This window comes from Rhamphochromis longiceps, linkage group LG1, assembly GCF_057381845.1.
Source record: "Rhamphochromis longiceps isolate RC_006_pf linkage group LG1, R_longiceps_female_GT1.1, whole genome shotgun sequence".
Classification (NCBI taxonomy): domain Eukaryota; kingdom Metazoa; phylum Chordata; class Actinopteri; order Cichliformes; family Cichlidae; genus Rhamphochromis; species Rhamphochromis longiceps.
The window spans coordinates 21,136,198-21,157,916 of record NC_140557.1 but is presented as its reverse complement, the minus strand read 5'-3'; the positions used below and the strand labels follow the sequence as shown (position 1 = coordinate 21,157,916).

Here is a 21,719-nt window from a genome sequence, read left to right as displayed (position 1 = left end):
ATAACATATTACTTTGGTGGCAGTTTCAATATTGCACCAATTTTACAGCTTAAACAACTCTGCTAGGACTTTATATAAAACATAATCAGTTAGGGCTTCTATGCAGCAGCTTTCTCCATTGTTTAGTGTCAACTTTCTTTTCTGACAATGAAAAAAAAAAATAAATAATTTTTGCTTTTGTTAAAGCCGTGCAGTTAACCACTAATTTCCAGCAGCCTGTTTCTAAATTCATTTCAAGAAACAGGCCATTACTGTCAGGACAGAAGTCTGAGCCTACCATTATTATGGATGCCTATATTGTTATTCTTTTCAAAATACAAAGCCTTACACGGTTACCCTTCCCCTTGAATGATCAAACCCACCACCTAATTTGCATGTTCATTCATACACTCTGTTTCCCAGTGTGTCGCCAAAGCAAAAAGCACAGCTATGCAGCTACTGCAGCAAACACTTACACCACACTTTACTCCGAGGAGTTGGCACAATGTTGGATGAGAAACTGCTCTCAGTCTCCATGCTGTCAAACAGGAGTTTTATAAACCTAATTGCGACACTTAATTGGGCCTTGTCATTACGGGTGGCGGGACTGTTCACCCACACGGTGATACAAATAAATCACTGCTTCACCATTTACAGTCCATGAGCCTACTTTGTGTTATTAAGAGTCAGGTCCTCACTCTTCCAAGTCTCCCTGACTCCTGATGATAGAACGATCTCAGGCAGAGCTGCACAACCTCTGCCTTTTCTTGTAAGCTTAAAACCTCCTCAAGAAATAACTCACGTCACCCGCTCAAACCCCTTCCTTCCAGATCCTCTTGCAAATATACTCATGTTTAAATATCCTCTTCCTCACCATCTAAGTGCTCTTCCTCTTAATTTCTTTTTGTAGAACTTTTCAGCCAGAGAGCCTGTCTCACATTACAGCTGTGTTTGCTTAGATCTATTACCAGGGCACCATCAGTCTGAGCCTAAGCTAATTTTACTGCTGCCCTCATCATAATTTGCTTTGGATAAGAGCAAGAGCTAAATACCTTTAATGTAAATGTAATGTGAGTGGAAGTGCTTCATTCATTTTTCTGTGTAGTGGTGCCACTTACCAAACAGATTGTGCAGTGGTTTAAAGTGGATTTTGATGAGAGTAGCCACAAGGTTACTTTGCAAAAATCTTTGAGGATATGAAGCATACCGGCAAAAAGCTTTATGGTGCAGCCAAAGTCCTAATCAGATTACATATATGCAGGCTTATCTACTTAATCATTTCATAAACTTTTGTTAACTTCTGGTTTGTACATAGTTTGCAGCTTTAGAGTGTCAAATATTCACTTCCTGCAGGCTTAAAAGGCAACATGTAAAATGTTTGTGTTTTTCTTCTTCACTGAGAACAGCAGCTACTTGAAGTTGTGTTCGTAACAACTGATTTCAGCATTTTCACAGGCAAAAAGATGAAGATGCACATGAAACACCTCAAAGCACTTTTTTGGCATGAAGTATTTCTCTGCTTCCAAGTATACTCAGGATATCAGAATAGTTAGTCTTTGTTACTCCATGTTTAACTGAAAGATAAACACATTTTACGTTAATGTTATGCATAATTAAAAAATAAATAAATCTGAAATCTGCTCTTAAATCACACACACACTACAAATCAATCAATCTATGAATACCTTGTTTCTAGCTGGGAAGACTTGGAGTTCACAAGTTCATGTATCAGTCTTGCTATAGCTGCATCCTGGAGGTGTGCAAATGAAATAGGGTGCATTTTTGTATTAAATACCATGCCCTTTAATAAAAGCTGGCATGCATTTAAATGCCAATAGATGTAAAACTATGATATATATCTATCTGTGAATAGATTTTCAGCAGGATACCGCAGGGAAAGTTCTAGAGCTAATTTTAGCCATTTGCACTTAAAAGAAAACGGCAAGTGAATGGAAAATTGTGTGTACATTGGACTCTTGCTTATGCAAATGAGTGAATTGTCCTATACAAGGACACAGCTGATGTAATTCTGACACGAACACCTTGATGTGACAGCTTGCTTATGACTGAAATGATGCTTCTGAAGCACCATAAAGTCCTGTGATTTTATATATGCTACTTTAGGAATTCTATTTTTTTCACTTCATGCTTGTCTGCGTATCTGAAGGTATCTGCTTTCATCTCCCTGCACAACCTCTCCTGTCCCTCCAGAAACCTTAACTGGCTTTTAAATAAACTCCCTAATATTTCCCATTGCATTCATTTCACATTTCCTCAGTATTTTGTGATAATAAAACCCTTCACATCAAAGCGCAGACTTACTTTAAAGGTAAAGCTTGACTTCCTCTTTTCTTGCCCAGAGCGCAGAGTTAAAGCAGTGCAGACAATTGGTGTAGAGTTTCCACTGAGCGTGTATCAGCTTGCACTCTTTGTTGTTTGAAAGGCAAAACACATTTCCCCGTCCTTACCGCAGAAATGCTGAACCATTTGCAGACAATCCTAAACACACCAGGCAAAGTATTTCTAATTGACCAAATCAGTCTTATTATGTGTTTGTGTATGGCACAATAAAAAAAGATTATGTTAATTTAAGCCAGGTTCAGACACTCACTTCATTATGTTAATGTGTTTCTCATGTTGGTTTTGAATTTGAATAAAAGTCACAGGCATAAAACTCAAAAACAATCATAATAATGGTTTGCTTAAATGTTAAATATTATGTAAAACTCATATCTGAAGCAAATTAGACTTTAATTTGGGCTTGACCCAAAATTTCAGTGGAGTTTAACTTGGATCACTCAGAAGAGAAGCATCTCCATCATTTTACCTTAGACTGAAGTTTCACTGCTCGTTGAATTAAAAAGTCAAAATCCACATTCAGCTGTAGTGATGCATATAAATGTTTCTCAGGAGTTTTAAACTCTGTACAGTCTAACAGGTGTTTAATTTATGTGAGAAAGGCAGAATGTAGCCAAAACAAGTACATCTTCAATGATTTCACTGCCTGTTCTCAGTCGTGAGAACTGCAAAACCTCACAAGGTGGTGTCGCATTAAGCTATCCTTTGAATAACTGTAAAATTAATCAGCACCTTTTTCCATTCCCGGAATATCTCCTACAGCAAACTTACTAATGGACGTGGATATGCTAATGCCGTCAGAGTGTAGGCGATAAAACGAGCAACTAAATTCTATATTCTACCTAATAAATGGTGACACTGAAGAGAAAATTATTAGGGGATCTTCCAGCCTTGATTAGTGTAGTGAGAAGAGGGTGTGAAGGTCCCTCTTGCTCACTGTGGTCATTAATTAAAGCTCAGAGATAAACAGTCAGTCAAATACAACATAAGTTTTAAAACCCACTCATACAGCGTGTGGGGAGAACTCTTCACTTTCACATGATTTATTCTCAGTGCTATCAGTCCCTGTCGCACACTGCGTGCAAAATATTGTTAAACTATGAGAACTAGTGCTTCAGCAAGTGTTCTTTGAGATTTGCATATTTAGTACAGAATGGCTAATATACAAAATACACATGCACTCATGCCTGCATGAATCCCATGCCTGAATATTGTCAGTTAGCTAAAGCTGGAGAAATAGACTTTTTATTAAATTTTTAGTGTCTTATAGAGACCTAGAATCCTGCACTTCATAAGAGCACTGTTTGATATATTCTAGAAAGCGTAGAACCTAAATATTTTAGTTTTTATTATGCCAAACAAGCAAATCTTACTTTCATTGTTATACTGTAATATTTCTAAAATGTTTTCTGACATTTTTAAGGACATCTGATCGACTTATTAAACATGTTATTGACTTGACAATGGCTAGAAAAATAATATTATCTACACTGCTCTATAGATGTTTTAAGCACAGTGGGAAATATAAAGAACTGTCCTGCAGCAGACGGTACGGGTCCTTCTGGGATTACACTAAGAGACCAAAGACATGGAGACAGTCTAAATCCACTGGAGAACTGTGGCAAGATCCCCAAGATGCTCAGAACAACTTATTGCCAAGCACATTGGAAAAACTTTGCACAAGTCTACCTAAGAGAAATAGTGATATTTTAAAGGTAAACCTACATTTTTTATTTTTTCATTTGCAGACTACAAACATGCCAACTTTAAATGTGCATCCATCATGTTGTCTACTCAGGATTTTTTTTTCTTTTTTTGACCCTAACTCAGGTCTGAATGTTACTCTTGAAAAAACCCCCTCAAAAAGCTAATAAGGAATAAATGCATATAAATGCAACTTCTTAGGAGACAGGGATGAAGTAATTCATACAGGCAGCATGTGAAGATTCTTAGCCTTGAATTATTAATGAAAAATCCTGTTTTATGTTACAGAAGGGAGATTAACAGACGGATTGGTGCTGTGGCCACAGTGATGCGGATGCTGTCTGTTGTGGTGAAGAGATAGCTGAGTGTAAAAGTGAAGCTCTCGATTTACCGGTCGATCTACGCCCCTACCGTCACCTATGGTCACGAGCTGTAGGTAGTGATCGAAAGAATGAGATCGCTAATACAAGCTGCGAAAATGGGCCTCCTCCGAAGGGTGGCTGGCCTCTCCCTTAGAGATAGGGTGAGAAGTTTGGCCATTCGGGAGGGGCTCAGAGTAGAGCAGCTGCTCCTCCACATCGAAAGGAGTCAGTTGAGGTGGCTCGGGCATCTGACAAGGATGCCTCCTGGGTGAGATTTTCTAGGCATGTCCCAGAGGGAAGAGGCCCCGGGGCAGACCCGGGACACGCTGAAGAGATTATATCTCTCGGTTGGCCTTGGAACGCCTTGATTTTCCCACGGACAAGGTGGAGGAGGTGGCTGGGGAGAGGGAGGTCTGGGCTTCTCTGCTTGGGCTGCTGCCCCCACGACCCGGCCCCGGATAAGCGGCAGAAAATGGATGGATGGACGGATGTTTCCTTTACTTAAGAATGGCTTATTGAGAGCCACCACTGAGAACATTTCTGATGAGCAGTAGATCAACCAAAGGGTCAGATGTATTAGTCGGGTCTTGTCTGTTTTCTTGCTGGATTTTTTTCTAGTTCTTAGGTTCAGAACCTTCAGATACTATTCAACTGCTGCAGGTTTTATTTTTAGGAAACATGTTCTTTGGTCTTTAAGGACATACGCCACACAATTCTGAGATATACCAAGTTTTCAGTTTAGAGCAATCATGTTGCTGGTGCAAAAATACTATTTTATTCCTGTCAGACTGCTTTATTTGGCATTGGCAACCTAAAGAAATGGGAAAATATTAGGATATTTTGCAACAGGCTGATGGTAACAAGTGCCTAAGGATGCGATTAAAAATTATATAGGTAGACACTACACTGGTTCATCTGTTAAATCAAGTGTCTTCTTTAAATTCTTAATTAAATCATAGTCATTGTTTAGTGGCTTCATGACCAACCAAACAAACCAAAAATACGGAAAGAATCAAACACGAATACAGCATTACTCTAAAAAAGTAGAAGGACTGGGTGGAAAATGAGGGAAAACCAAGGCCAATGTCTAAAAAGAAAAATCCCTGAAAGACCTTCAGAAAGCTTGACGAACTATTGCTCAAGACCACTCTATAAAAATTACCTTAAAAGGTCCTTGGAAGCAAAACTGAGAGGAATAAGGGATGACTCAAGACTTTTTCACAGTACTTTAAATCTCTTTGTCTAAGTCCTCACAGAAGAAAACAGTGTTTTTCTTTAAAATGTTGCTGTAGACTTATTTTACCTCCAGAAACAACACTAGAAAGAATTTAATTCAACAGTCTGTATTATGAGTATCTCCTGGTGTGTTTGCACTGGGAAATTCCCACCACTCAGAGGTGCTTTTACAAAATAAAAGCCTGCAGTCTGAACCCTGATGAGCACAGTTCTTCTGTATAGAGTCGATACCGAATCCTTCTAGTCTTTTTTTCTTTAAATCCAAGTAGTTTTCTTCTCACTCAAAATTTTACACAGACATTTTGGTGCACTGGGTGAAGGTTTTAACATAATAATCAACCACATTTATCTTCACAGTGATATAGCTGTTGTAATGCCAAAAGCCAAGAACAAAGTGAAGCTCCTAGAGCAAACGTAGCTAAGAGTGGTTATACTTACATCTAATATTTTTCTTAGGAAAAAGGAAACCAGCAATGTTTTTTGGTAAGTGGAAAGATGGCTTATGAATGATGTGAAACACTAATAACAATTTCAGTATAAAAATTAAAACCCAGTGAGAGTAGTATGGTCTTATAATGTTACTCCTACTGAAATGACTTTGAATGGGCAGGCCAAAGTAGAGAAGCCGGTCTGAGTTATGTGAACAGACTGGTATTTGTTGGGAGTCATTGAAGTTAATTCTGTTAATATGGCTCCGCTTAAAACAGCGTTTCTGCATTTGTCTCAGTACACTATAAAACTATTTTACTGTTACAAGTGTCCAGCTGCTTACTGCAAACCACTGCCATTTATGGGATTTAACTCTGGCTCATATAGCATTACCGTATAACAAGGATCATTGTATCCATGAAACTGCAACATTTCTCATTTTTATACAAGACGGCTGCGATGCTGTTCCCATTACCCCTGTTAGAAAAAAGACTTGCTCATTGATTGTCCTGTTGGTCTGAGATTACGCAGCGGGGTTCAATAGATTTTCAGCAGAACAGGGGTCATGGAACTCAATCAGCGCTGTCTTACAATTACAGACTCGGTCATTATGTTACAATGTTTTGTTATTCGTTCATGTATGATTACAGAGAGCTAAATCTTTTTAAAATTTTATATGGTGGAGAACTTCAAAACAGCATTATGCAGTGTGAATACTGAACACAAAATTGAGCTGGTAATTTATTCACAGGTACTGCTAATGTGAATGTGGCTTTTGTTTCAGATTCACTCACCTGCAATTGATACCCAAAATATTGAGATTAAGACTAAAATAATGACACGTGGGAAACATTTTGTGAATGTGAATGTGTTTTACAAGACACAAAGCTTGTATATTCATACACATTATTAGATACACCCTGCTAGTTCTGGGTTAGACCTTCTTTTGCCTCCAGAACTGCCCTAATTCTTATTGCTGGAATCATTCCATATTGACATGATAGCATCACACATTTGCTGCAGATTTCAGTTGCATGTGTTATCTTCTGCAGCTGAAGCCCATGTCCTTCAGCGTTCAACATTTTGTTCATTCAGAGATGCTCTTCTGCATACCTTTGTTCTAACAAGTGCTTATTTGAATTACTGTTGCCACTCCCTGGATATTTTCCTTTTCTGACCATTCTCTGCAAACCGTAGCGCTGGGTCAGGATCAGTACTTTGTGAAATAGTCAAACCATCATCTGGTACCCACAACCACAGCACATCTTAAATCTTTCTCTCCTATTCAGCAGATAATCTTGAGCATATCTACAGGTGTGCCCAGTAGCCACATGGGCGGTTGCCCGTGGCGGCATCGTGGTGGGGGCGGCATCATGGCATGGGCAAAAAAAGTTGCTCGCACCCATGCTGCCCCGACATCATGACAGCGCATTTTGGGGATTGCAGGAGAGTTCTCCCAGGGCACCAAACATGCCAGGACCACCCGTGGGTGTGCCTAATAATGTGGCTGCACACATGGAAAAGATATATATAAATCTTATAAAGTTTGCATCTGTCTTGTGTGAAACGTGTATGAGAAGCAAACAAGAATGAAAACAGATATACACTGAACAAAAATATAAACGCAACACTTTTGTTTTTGCTCCCATTCCCCATGGGATGGACGTAGAGACCTAAAATTCATTCCAGATACACAATATAACCATCCCTCCCAAACAGTGGTCACAAATCAGTCCAAATGTGTGGTAGTGGGCACATCTGCTATATTGAGATAATCCATCCCACCTCACAGGTGTGCCACATCAGGATGCTGATCTGACATCATGAGTAGTGCACAGGTGTACCTCAGACTGCCCACAACAAAAGGCCACCCTGGAATGTGCAGTTTTTTGCGCTATTGGGGGTCTGGGGACCCAGAACCGGTCAGTATCTGGTGTGACCACCATTTGCCTCATGCAGTGCAACACATCGTCGCATGGAGTCTATCAGATTGTCAATTGTGGCCTTTGGAATGTTGGTCCACTCCACTTCAATGGCTGTGCGAGGTTGTTGGATATTCGTGGGAACTGGGTGACATGTCCGGTGAGTATGCTGGCCATGCAAGAACTGGGACATTCTCAGCTGCCATCTGCCCTGAACAATGTGAACCATGATTCATCCGTGAAGCGCACACCTCTCCAACGTGCCAGACGCCATCGAATGTGAGCATTTGCCCACACAAGTCTGTTACGGCGACGAGCTGGAGTCAGGTCAAGACCCCGATGAGGACGACGGGCATGCAGTTGAGCATCCCTGAGACGGTTTCTGACAGTTTGTGCAGAAATTGTTTGGTTGTGCAAACCAATTGTTCCAGCAGCTGTCTGGGTGGCTGGTCTCAGACGATCTTGGAGGTGAACCTGCTGGATGTGGAGGTCCTGGGCTGGTGTGGTTACACGAGGTCTGCGGTTGTGAGGCCGGTTGGATGTGCTGCCATATTCTCGGAAACGCCTGTGGAGACGGCTTATGGTTGAGAAATGAACATTCAATGCACGGGCGACAGATCTGGTTGACATTCCTGCTGTCAGCATGCCAATTGCACGCTCCCTCATTGCTTGTGGCATCTGTGGCATTTTGCTGTGAGACAAAACTGCACATTCCAGGGTGGCCTTTTGTTGTGGGCAGTCTGAGGTACACCTGTGCACTACTCATGATGTCAGATCAGCATCCTGATGTGGCACACCTGTGAGGTGGGATGGATTATTTCAATATAGCAGATGTGCCCACTACCACACATTTGGACTGATTTGTGACCACTGTTTGGGAGGGATGGTTATATTGTGTATCTGGAATGAATTTTAGGTCTCTACGTCCATCCCATGGGGAATGGGAGCAAAAACAAAAGTGTTGCGTTTATATTTTTGTTCAGTGTAAGATCCCTTGAAAAATTATATAAATGAAACTTGTATGTTTTGGATACTTACTAAAACAATATATGAAAGTAATGAGAAAGTGGCCACTTTCATGAGTAAATCATATAAGCCTTATATGATTCACCATATGAAGTAAGCCAAATCTTATGCAAGTCTTTTATTTCTTTTCCATATGGGTGATGAGAATATATTTAAATTTAAATATACATTGCGTGACATTGCTGTTTGATTTTGTATATGCTGAATCGAAATAACTAATTTGCTGTATTGGAATACTTAAACTTACTATATGTGTTGTCTATTACATGTGCAGCACATAAAGTATTTCTTCAACAGATACATAAAAAATCCTGATGCTTGGTAACTGATCAAACTGCAAGTTTGATTAAATGACAACTATCATTTTAAAAATTATCACAGAAAATAGTTCAGTTTGATAACTGGCCTTAATATTTTTTTTTTGTTTGTTTGATTGATTCGAAGTCCTATTTATGTGTTTTACATTGTTTTGTTTTTTTAAAGCTCAAACAGATTACACTTTTTTTTTTATAGCAAATTAAATTGCTTGGTGACTATTTGGTTGAAATCTACTGTGTAAATCATTATGATGACAGTAATGATGCTTTATTGCCACTTCCATAAATACTGTGCACAAAGGCTGCTGCATAATTGTTTTTCATAGCCCTCAATGATTCTCATTTCTCAACACAACCATCCTGGCACTGTTAGAGTGATGATGTCTGCTTTGGTATTCTTATGATGCATTGTCCTAGGCTGACTTCACTGGCGTGATACCCAGTATTCACAGGTGTTTGGGGAAATCATTTGTATTATAATTTTGTTTCATGGTCCTGTGGCAATTTGCTGTGCATTCCACCGTACAGTCTGACTTGAAGGATAACCTCAAAAAAATAAATGATATATATATATTTTTTAATGCATCCACCTTCAGTTTTCAAAAAACAAATCATCCCAGTGTTCCTTGAAGCTCAAACAGAGAACCAGCCCTGTTAGAAACAGGTCAGATTTGTGTTACGGATCTAACGATGCTTTGTGTTTTATTGTGGACATGACTCAGACTCCCTAAGACAATCCTTCAGCATTTTAATGCAATAGACAACATAGATAGATCACATTCAGAAGGACTTTTGATTCTAATTCACTGGATTCATCTCCAACACATACAGATACATTTCCTGAATTTCCAGAGACTGTCATTGGCCCTTCTATCCAGAGATGGGCAGTAACGCATTACAAGTTACTGCAATCCGATTACTTTTTTCAAGTAACGAGTAAAGTAAGGGATTACTATTGCAAAAAAGGTAATTAGATTACTGTTACTTTCCCGTAAGCATGTAGCGTTGCTGCGTTACTAAAACTGTGATTTTTTTTGGGAGAGTGTCTCATGACAATGATGTAAGCGAGTGCGACATTCGTGGCAACAGCTGTGTGCAGATCAACAATGGCTAACATAGAGTGCGGGAGAGAGTATGACCGTGCAGTGTTTAAAGCGTTATTTTGAGTTTGATTCTGTAAAAAGTGACAAAAACATTAGCGTCCTCTGTTCACTGGGAAGAAAACTTCTTTTTACAGCAAAAAAACCCCCTAAACTTCCGAGCAAGCACCGACAGTACACTGCCACGGGAATGTGAAACTCCCAGATCCTTCCACTGACCGCTACAACACACCCAGTGTTGCCAACTCTTCAGTAAGGAAAATCGCTATTGGCTGTCCTAAAAGTTGCTAGAAGTCGCTAAATGACGTCATCGGCTAATTTGCATGATTGGTCATGCTAATATAATTGTAACCTATGTTGTTGGAGAGAGAAATAACATAGTGGAAGAGACATGAAGTGAGTAAAAACGTCTTAAATGCATTTAGAGTTAATTTAGAACTACAAATTAATAATAATAATAATAATAATGGATTGGATTTATATAGCGCTTTTCAAGGCACCCAAAGCGCTTTACAATACCACTATTCATTCACTCTCACATTCATACACTGGTGGAGGCAAGCTACAGTTGTAGCCACAGCTGCCCTGGGGCAGACTGACAGAAGCGAGGCTGCCATATCGCGCCATCGGCCCCTCTGGCCAAGACCAGTAGGCAAGTGGGGTAAAGTGTCTTGCCCAGGGACACAACGACCAGGACAGAGAGCCCTGGGATCGAACCGGCGACCTAAATAAATGACATTTATTTTAGCAATTATTGTTTTTTTTTAATGTCACAATTCCAACCCTGCTCCTTTATCCGGGCTTGGACCGGCAAAAGTGACCCGAAATAGGCACTCTGGTGGAGTTACTGTGTGTGTATAAGTAGTTTTAAACCTCGTGATCCACAAAACAGCATAACAGTAAAAGAAGAACTGATTGCGTTACAGACAGTGCGGGACCAGCGGCTTCGCTCATGCGCGATTCATTTGCAGTTTGGACACATAGGTGTAAACGTCTTCTGCCTTGATAGCAGCTGGGGGAGGACTATCCTCCGCTCGTGAGTGCTTTGGAACAGGCGTGGTACCCACGGCAGCACCCGCTGCTTGTTGAGAGTAAAAGCGATACCCGCTTTGATGTCAAAAAGTCATCGTAAATAAGACCAATAACACCAGAAAAAGTCGCCAGATTTGTCGCTAGTCGCTTTTTAGAAAAAAAGTCGCTAAGGGGGTCTGAAAACTTGCTAAATATAGCGACAAAGTCACTAAGTTGACAACACTGGACACACCTGCACCAGGGCAAAACTCCGCCTGCCCCACTCCTGCTATATAGGTGAAAATAGAGCAACAGGACCGCTGAGTCTTCGATTTTATTTATTTTCTGCTGTGTTTTACTTGCATTTATCTGAAAGACTGAGTGTAAACACAAAAACCTATTTTATTTTATGTGCTGGAATGTGCAGAAAATAGGTTTAAATGTTAAACAAATTTCTTCCAGTCAGAGAATGTTGAATATAATTTAATGTTTGCTTCATGCGTAAAATTAAAAGATTAAAACTAATAAAACTAGTTTCAAAAAGAGACTTTTTCATTTGATTACATTTTATATGATGGATTATGCAGAAAAAATTGGATTGGGCTTAAAGATCTATTGCTTTATTACCTATTCAGGTTGTAAATCTTTTTTTTTAAAGTAACTATGTAACTAAGTAACTAATTACTTTTGAAAATAAGAATCAGTAAAGTAACAGGATTACTTTTCTGAGGAAGTAATCAGTAATTAGTTACTGAGTAGTAACTAGTCAGTAATTAGTTACTGATTACTTTTTTCAAGTAACTTGACCAACACTGCTTTTATCACGTGTAACTCAGTAGCTATTTTGCAGTCAATAGTTTTGTATCTGTAAAGACCGCTTAAAAAGAAAGATAAAGCACTAGCATTAGCGTCCTACAGGCAGCAGTAGATGGCAATTAGAAATTGCAATGCATTATATGATACTGGTTATAAATACATATATAATGTAATGAAAATGTGAATTTGTAAAAGTGGTCTCCGTTCAGTCTTTGGTGGGCACTCAAAATGTGAATTCAAGTTTTTACTGGGGATTTGGTAAAGATATATGAAGATATTTAGTATAAATAAGATTATCTGTTCTCCTGCTCTGTTTGACTTCTGAATCTGGATTACCTTTTTGTTTTGTTGGAGCTTCTGCAAAACATTGACTTTAAACTGCTTTAAATAACTGATTCATAACAGACAATTGTACATTCTACTAAAGATGTGTATATTTTGTTCCTAGCTTACTTTGGTAAATAATTATTTGGGGTAAATCATCAACAGCCAGGAGAGAGGAAAACTAAACCAGAGATTCATCTTGAACCAAAAAATGATCTGGGTTATTTAGAGATTTCCCTGTAAAATGTCTTACTTCTAAACATCCCTGATATTCTATGTTATGAATTTTACATATTCAGAACAAACTGCATTAAATTTACATTTGACAAAATACAGTTACGATGGATTTAGCGCACTGACTGCTAACTGTGTATAATAGTCAAATACTCTTTTATATGCACTATGCATCACGTTTATAAACTTGTCAGATAAAGAGAAATGTTCTCAGGTGTGTCCCAACATTTGACTGGTACTGGATTTAATCAAACAGTTTTTTTTATTCTAATGTGTACCAGAACAAAAGAATCTAGCTCTTATGTTAAATAGCATAAAATAAAAACCTTATATGAAGCACATGATGCTGGATTTTTTCACATATGGCAGAAATGTATAATCCCCTGTTCATAGGCACGATGAGATGCATCCCCCTTCAGTTATACACATAAGATGCCATTTATGAAAACAACACATCCAGATAGTCAAATATTATTCTTCTGCATTGTGACCAAATGTGATCATAGAGCAGCAGTTCATTCAAACCTCACTCTACAGAGCACAAGCCCTTTAAAACCCCAGCCAAAGCCTGCAGTTTTTGGCCTGGCTTGACTGTGTCTCTGAAGATTCGTCAGCAGCCAGTTTGCATGCTGGCAGGTGGTCTGGAGGCATGACCAATACGCTACAGACAGACAAACAGACCCTGTTGGGGCTCTATGGGACTGTTAATCTGGAGCCAAGCCAGGGTCCTTCAGACGTGTAGCTCTAAGCTCATTGTCTCACCCTCTGTTTCAAAAATGCTGCAGAACTATAAACTGCATTTAACTCCCAGCAAGGGCAAGTTCCTTCAGTCAATTATAACCATGGAAGTAAACAACATGGTGGACAAAGACTGAACTCAAAGCTAAGATAATAAAGCAAGAAGGCAAAGCGATGGGTTATAATATATGTGATAAAATCATCAATGTGTTCAGCTATGAATCAGGCACTGGGGCTATTATCAGACTCGGGAATTCTAAAAGCATGTAATGACTTGCAGGACTAATCACCCTTCTTTACTGATGATTGCATCTCTGTCATTAGTGAGGATGGTTATTTCTACATTCAGCATCCTGTCAAAAACTTGTCTCCATTTTCTGCTCACAAAAAAAAAAAAATCCAGGGAAAGTGCAGTTGAGGAGGAGCTGTCCCTCGTTTCTTGCTTTTAATAAACCTGCTGATAGCTGCATTAATGATCTTGGTATAGTACATGTGTGCTATCATCAGCTAGAGGGTACTTATAGCTCTGGCCCATCTGCTTTTGTTTCTGCTGAAGTGAATGCACACAAAAGCGATTTTCAGCTCCCAGACAAAGCTGATGAGGGTGTACAAATTAATTAAAGCACTGTTAGAAGGACGCAACTCAACGGCAGACACGGTGCATCTCTCTGCTCTAAACAATGTCAGCATTCTGTTCACACACGGTTGCTATCAGAGTCTCACATGTGCTTCAGAGGGATCGCCGGGGCATGAAGGTGATCATTCAGACTTCAGAATTCATTAGTAGTGATCATTTGTTCTAGCTAAATCTACATGAGGGAATATGTCACAGTGTATTCCAGGTACAGTAGGAAAAAAGGGATAATTCCCTCTGCTCGAGTCACTTGTTCCAGTCAAATCATCTCACCATTTGCAATGCATGGCCTCCCTGTTTTTCTACTATTTTTCTTGTTGTAAATTTATGTAAAAAAAGGAAGAGAAATGATCTCTGTGCCTTGATAAGGTAACAATAAAAAACAAAGCAGCTAATTCGAGCCAAGCTATGCTAAGTCTAGGCCAGTATTCACTTTTTTTTTTTTATTGTAATGGGAGAAGTAAAATGTTAGTTTTGCAGTTTAATTTTCCAAATAAGCAATATGCCAATATTAATATTTTCCCAAATTTCCCTGTTCCTTAAAAACAAAACAAAACAAAACATATTCTTCAAAAATATACTTGGTTTCGCTTTCTATCCTTCTCTTATAAGGATAGTAATACATATAGTCCTGAGACAGTCTGCGTTAGACTGTCATGAGTTAGAGTCAGTGCATTCAGAGATAGATGTACAGTAGGTTACATGGCCAACTGAACACCTACCAACAGGAGAAAAACATATTTTTATGGTCCCGCAAATGTGTCCATCAGAATACATTTTTATGGTTGGTTTTTATGGGACACTCCTGTGCAGTTCTCCAAAATCCCGATTGCACGTCTGTGGACGTGGATAGAGTTGACAAGTGTCCTGCAACAGTAAAAGGAGTGACAGTGGAGTTCACCAGAAGCAGAAGCCCAAAAAATGATGAAAGATCAAAAAAATTAAATTAAAATAAAGACCTTGCCTGCAGTGGACACCTTTCATTGTTTTTAACACTCAGTATCACTTGCTGTACTTATTGGGCAGTGTGATACTACTACTACTACTATGTGTGCCATGAAGGGAGATTGTTTTGTGAGTTATATATTTCTAAGAACTTTCCAAAGAATGTTTTGATCAGCAGTAATTTGAAGTGCCAGCCTTATTTTACAGTTCTCTAGTTTTTAGATTAAAAACAGTAGCATTCAGCAAAAATACAGTGTTGACAGTTTGTATAATGGATAATCTACATAACCCCAAAGGCTGCTTCATATTTCTTTCCCCCACACAATTTTTAAATGCACAGAGACCATTGCTTGAAGCCAAATTACACTTTCCAAGGTAAGGCTTATGAGTTTAGCATTTTACATATGAACCAGTGAGTGAAGACCTCGGCGACCTTGCTCCTAACAACCATTAAGTTTCATTATCATAGTTAATTTTCCACACATTACCTGGATGAACAATGGCCCATAGCTAGAGGAGTAACATCATTACTCACCCTGATGCCCAGCTCCACGTTTTCACCCCCATACACCTCCATCCCTTCATCGAGCAGACCAATCTCCTCAAAGTACAGCCTATCCACCACAAAGCAGCCAATCAGAGCTGGGCTCCTGAAGGATTTAAGGGGATGAAGATGAGCTTTTTTAAATTTTATCAGTTGCTATCCTCTGCACATATAATGTTAGCGTGACACAGTTGCTATAGTAACAGAAGGCAGGAAAAGATGTGTGACCCAAGAACATTTGTAAAACGTTCAGGGAAGTGCATAAAATCCATTTTTAGCAGGATTTACATGTGTTTTTGAATACTTTAATCACTTTATTTTATTTAGGCTAAAAACAATTATGTAGTTCTCTTACTGAATTGGTGCAGTCTTGTTGCCCTTGTGCCACCAGGACTTGGGTGGGTTGAGGTAGCGACACCACAGCTCCCAATCAAAGCCCTGTGCAGACAGCGGATACTCTTCAATCTCAAAAGTGTCATATTTGATGTTATCAAAGGATGGGGAGATTATCCGGGTTCTGTCTTCTTTAATTCTCTGCAGAATAGGTTCAGCCCTGTAAATATGGAGAGAGAAAGATATTTCAGTGTCAGTATGTGTTGTTGCGTGCTTTCTCCATCGACTCTATGACCACACTTGTCAGGTTAGGGTATTTGTTCAGTAAACAATTTTATTCAGTTCATTGCTCATCTCAAAGCTTTATGGAAATTATATTTTTTAATCAAAATAGGAAGAGATAAGATTTGTTTACACACAATTACACATTTTTTCTTTTCCAAACAGTTTTTCAAAAAATACAATTCATGGAAAAACTAACACAATACACAATAACAGGAACACACACACACACACACACACACACACACACACACACACACACACACACACACACACACACACAGAGAAAAATTTAAAATTATATTATGAGCTATAACAGAGGTTGGATCTGCTATAATAAATAATTACAATAAACTGCACTTATACAATCAGTATACATCTAAATTCCCATCTATGCATGTGTGTGCCCTTCAAATACTGTGGAAAATTTGAATATAACTGTTATTTTATTTTTATTAAGGCACCTAAAATCCACTTTTTCCCCTTAAAAAAATCATATTCTTTAATTTTGATGTGATTTTGACCAAAGGGAGTGAGGTCTTTATGCTTCTCATCTAAATACACGAGTGGGTCTTACATGCCGGTTTGAAAAGTGACAAAGAACCCCTGCACCTTTGAATTCACATTTAATATCGGACTCTGTATTTTTAACTGTTAGTTGATGTGTTTCAGTGATCTTGTCATACAAAGATACAAATTACTGTTGCCGGCAGAACAAAAGTTTATTGTCTTGCTTGGCGTACATGTAAATGTATATATTGTGTGAATCACTGAGGCTCTTCACATTCTCTAGCACAAGTCAGTTGTTTCAAAGTGCAGAACAAAAATCTTTGGGCAGGGATGCAGCTTTTTTATGCTCTGGCCCACTCTTAGTGCGAGTGAGTGAGTCCTGAGAAGAGCCCGAAGTGCTGTTTATTCAGTCGTAAACATAAAACTACTCAGCTTGGCTTTTTGATGTATGAATATCATGTACTGTATTTTTTATTTACTTAGTTCATTATAAAGACATAGCAAATTTCTTTCTTTTAAAGTAATATATACACAATACATTTCTAAAATTAGATTTAAGTGAATTTGCAGTTTTGTTACAATTTTTTGTCTCTCAATTTTATTTAATCTACAGTAGTGTAACTTAATTTTTATCCACTTGCTTGTAATGCACATTGTGTATGTGTACATTATATTTTTATTTTACAGTATGTCTTGTTAATTTATTTTATCTAGCTTTAAATATGATTTAATTTTTTTCAGCTGAATCTGTTCGTACTCTTTTGGAACCTGCGCTAACCTGCTATTTATATAAAGGAAGTTTGATGGTTCGATTGAAAAAAAGAAACAATCAACCCTCACAGAGCAATATGGCTCAAGAAGCGGCGCTCTTGTGCTGCTAAGCTGAGCTTTTCACATGCTGCACTTGTGAGTTACTCACCATCCGACACTGAACTCAACGTGGGCATCAAAGAGGGCAACGACTGGGGCGGTAGCAACCCTCCACCCACTCACTCGGGACCGGATCAAACCCTCCTGCTTGTCGTGCCGCACCATCTTTATGAATCCTGGACGTTGGCTGTTAGTCTCAGACACAAAATCATGAAGTTTCTCCTTTAGCTCATCTGCAAGAAACAAACGAATGCATATCGGTGTCTGAAGATATCATTTGAAAAGGGTAAGAAAAGTGAGAGCTACTTAGAAGTAAACTTCCACCCACAAGAACACATCATGTCCTCCTCCAGTGGGCAGTATTTCACTGGTCGGAGGCCAGCAGCACTTCTGCTTCACTGCTTTGATCACTGGACCAAACAGGCAGCAGCTTGAGCCAGCACTGCAGACCTCCATGGGGCTTACCAGTCATAACGGGATATTGCAATATTGAGAACTCAGCCTGCAATGCTTTTCAAAACATGGAAGGAGGAGATGAAATGTCTGTGGTTTGATGTTTGGATTCAAAGTTTACCTCCATTATTACCTGAGCTGTATACTGTGTGATGAATCACGCCATGGAGAATATGACTCATTGCTGCTTACATGACAAATAAATATGTATTTTACTTCAAGGTTTTGAGAGAGCCACATTTTTGGTAATTTTCTCAAAAATGCAATAAATTACAACAGCACATTTACAGGTTCACCTTGTGCTTCGACTAGAAAAATGCCAAGGATAGTGAAACAGACTGAGACGGAAACTAATTCTTTCAAAAAGGCCAAGCTTCTGAGTCTGCTGTAAAATATCAGCATAGACCAGTGTGATAAGGCAAAATTACATCATAGCTCTGTACTGTACTATCAACCAGATAAAGCTGGGGGGAAAAATAAAAGTTTTATCAGTACTGTGTTTTATCATTCCTTACATAAATCACCCGAGGCTGTGTTCCCACTGTTTTAACCATCTTTTCAGTTTGAAGAGAGTGAGAAGCAGCTGCGAGAAGACAAAAAGTGGCTACCGTGAAATTATGCTGTGCTAGCTTTATTAGAGGCAGTGTGAGGTGCTTTAGAAAAAAAATAAGTTTGATTTTCTAAACGAATAATGCTAGCAAAAAGTTCTGTTAAAGAAAGTTTCTGTTATTCAAAAGTTGTACGGTCCAGTCCTCATCAACTCTACAAAGATAATAAAGGCAGCATATTTTCTTGGAATGTAAAGACTCCCCACAGTCCAACAATGCATTCAGCAAACCAATATGTGGTCTTTAAATGAAATATTTTTCAGCCTTATTTTCTGCTGGCTTCTGACTTAATAGTTAATTTTGACAACTGTTAGTAAACAAGTCTCATACCATATGATCCAGTGAATCCACAGCATTGAATTCCTATAGAAAGAGCAGAAATGAGTGCTAAGAGCTCATGTTTTCTTTTGGAATCCTTTCAAGGGTTGCAAAAGCAGTAATTATCTTCATCTCCTCCATATGTGGAGTATGACAATTTTATTATGTCTTTCTTTACATTGATATTCACAGTAAAGCAACATGATTGCCAAAGCCAAAGAATTGCACAGGTTCTTATACACACACATGCGGACACACTAGTCTGCTGACATCACATAATTCCTAGCATACTACATTGCCACCCAAGGTGAAGTTAATAAGGGGTCTTGTTTTATAAAAAATAAATCTCCCTCTTGCTGAACTTGGGGTGGTGGTGCATGTGTTCCTCAAGCTCGGGTCCTCTACAAGACACTTGGGAGTTTGACGGTTCGGCGGATTATTTAGCTGTTCCTAGGACTGCACTTTTCTGGGCAGAGACCTCTGATGTTGAGCTTTAAAGCTTCTTATGCTCCTATTACCACTGGGAGCACTTTGACCTTTACCTTCCACATCTGCTGCAGCTGTTCCTTCAGCCCCTGGTCCTTTGCTATTTATTAACAATCATTCTTTCTGATGTTGTCTACTGGGATTGCCAGATCCATCACTACATCCACCTTTGTTGGTGTCTCCTATCAGGAGTTGGAGACTTCGAGTCTATAATAAACATAGATGATCCCATACACTATCCCAGCTACTTGGTTCTGCCTCCTCTGCATCTTTTTTCCTCTTCCTTTGTGATGGATAGTCTCTGGGGTAAGTTTGGACATTCTGCAGCTTGGGTCCTTCTGACTGTGGTAGACTCCTCATACACTCTGTGTCTGTGCTGTCCTTTATGCTGGCCTTTTCTAGCCACTGGTAGGATGTCTTGTCAGCCCCTTCCTCTATCTGATGGCACAGTTCCTCCTTCTGTTCCTCATCATTGACTGTCTGAGTGCCTGAGGCACTCATCTCAGGGGACTATCTTCCAGATGTATTCATAGATGCTCTGTGTTTTTTCAAGGATTTAGGTTATGACGCTAATAAATCTTCACCCTCTCTCTTTCTGGTGCTCGTAGAGCCTCAGAGTGCTGGACTCTGGGTTAAAACCTCAATGAATTGTGAGGAGTTTTTGCGTCTTGACATCAGTGGCATCTATGTCTCCTGTGGCCAGCTTAGTATTCCAGGTGAGTATCTGATGACTCATAGGGCTTATTTATTGATGGCTCAGATCCTATTCCTACCATTCAGCTGGCTTCTGAGCACCTGTCTTACTTTCTGGATGTATTTGGCTACGGTTGACCTTCTTGCATCTTGATCATAGTTCCAGTTGGCCTGTGGGATACACAGGTACGTGAAGCTGTTCTATAAAATGTCCGCTATCCTGCCTTCACCCTTGAGTCTGAATTATATAATGTCAACAAACTCTATGAAGAGTGATAATATAGATAAGATATCCCACCTATAAATGTGAGCGCAGGAGATGCCACTTATTTCAGTTTGTGCACACTCACACTTTCCAGACACAAAATGTCATCGAGCAACAAAAGTAAAAAACAAAAAGATTTACGTATTCTGGAATAAATCACTAGTTTGTTGACTTATGCTTTGGAGGCAACATCCAACTTTTGGATGATGGGTACAGTTGTTTCTCACACTAATCATTGTTTACGAATAAAGATACATTTTAAGAAGCTCTTGTAAAGCAATCTGTTGGTTTCGAGATTGCATTTAGGAAATGCCATCTATCTTTTGCTCTCCATTCACACTGTTTATCTGCATGCAACCAAAACTGGACTACAAGCAGACCACATGTGGAAACAGGAGTGCTTCAACAGAAAAGAGTCAGAGTGTGTTTAATTTATTCCAGTGGACGGCTGCCATTTCCTGCCAGGTAATAAATAATTCAAAAGCACATTAATTCTCATAGTAATGAACATGCACTACATGCCACATGAAACTGTGGTATTTTACATGTCCTGTATGTTGAGTATTACAGTAGGAAGAGGAGTCAGTAACAGTTGGTTTCTGTACCTCCTTATTAACTGCAATCAGCTAACAACTGAAATGTGAATTTGCCCCTAATGAGATTTCTCAAACTCAAAGCAGAGTAATTTTTGTACTAATTCAAGTTTAAAGGCATTTAGTAGAGAGATTAGCTATATAATTCCATTTACTTTGGCTAAAGCCAATAAAGCAGCTGCAACAGATCTATAAGTTTTAATCCATCAATAATTAAAACATACTAATGTGTGTGTGCACTGAAAATAAGAATGATGCTCTTATTCCTCATAACAAATCCTAATAAAACACACTTCATTACACCAGGAATAGCTGATAGCCAACGCTCATCAATCTTTCAGGACCAATATCCGGCTGAGGCTCTGCTGGAAAGCAATGGGCTTTGGGATAGAGTTGGACTCGAACAACAAGCAAAACAGGCTATAACATCACTGTGCAGCCGTGCATTAATTCCAGTACATAATTTACAAGTATCAAAGAAAAGTCAAGGTTTTTCTCATTCAGAGGATGAATAGCAAATCTAATGGTGAGTGGCAAACTAGAAGAACCTGCCATTTAGCTCACCTCAAGCCTATTCTCAGTCAGATGTAACACAGTTATAGAAAAGGATTTCCTGAATGAACAATTTT

The 21,719-nt window shown here is 39.0% G+C and overlaps 1 protein-coding gene across 1 annotated transcript in view; it reads right to left on the bottom strand.

The window, feature by feature from the left end:
- galnt18b (UDP-N-acetyl-alpha-D-galactosamine:polypeptide N-acetylgalactosaminyltransferase 18b) overlaps nucleotides 1–21,719 on the bottom strand; it is a 102,389-nt gene that overhangs the window by 30,060 nt on the left and 50,610 nt on the right. The window contains exons 4-6 of the mRNA XM_085402246.1: nucleotides 17,724–17,907; nucleotides 16,035–16,232; nucleotides 15,671–15,785 (exon numbers count right to left, since the gene is read on the bottom strand). Of these exons, the coding sequence (XP_085258372.1) occupies nucleotides 15,671–15,785; nucleotides 16,035–16,232; nucleotides 17,724–17,907 (497 nt within the window). The remainder of the gene's footprint in view (nucleotides 1–15,670; nucleotides 15,786–16,034; nucleotides 16,233–17,723; nucleotides 17,908–21,719) is intronic.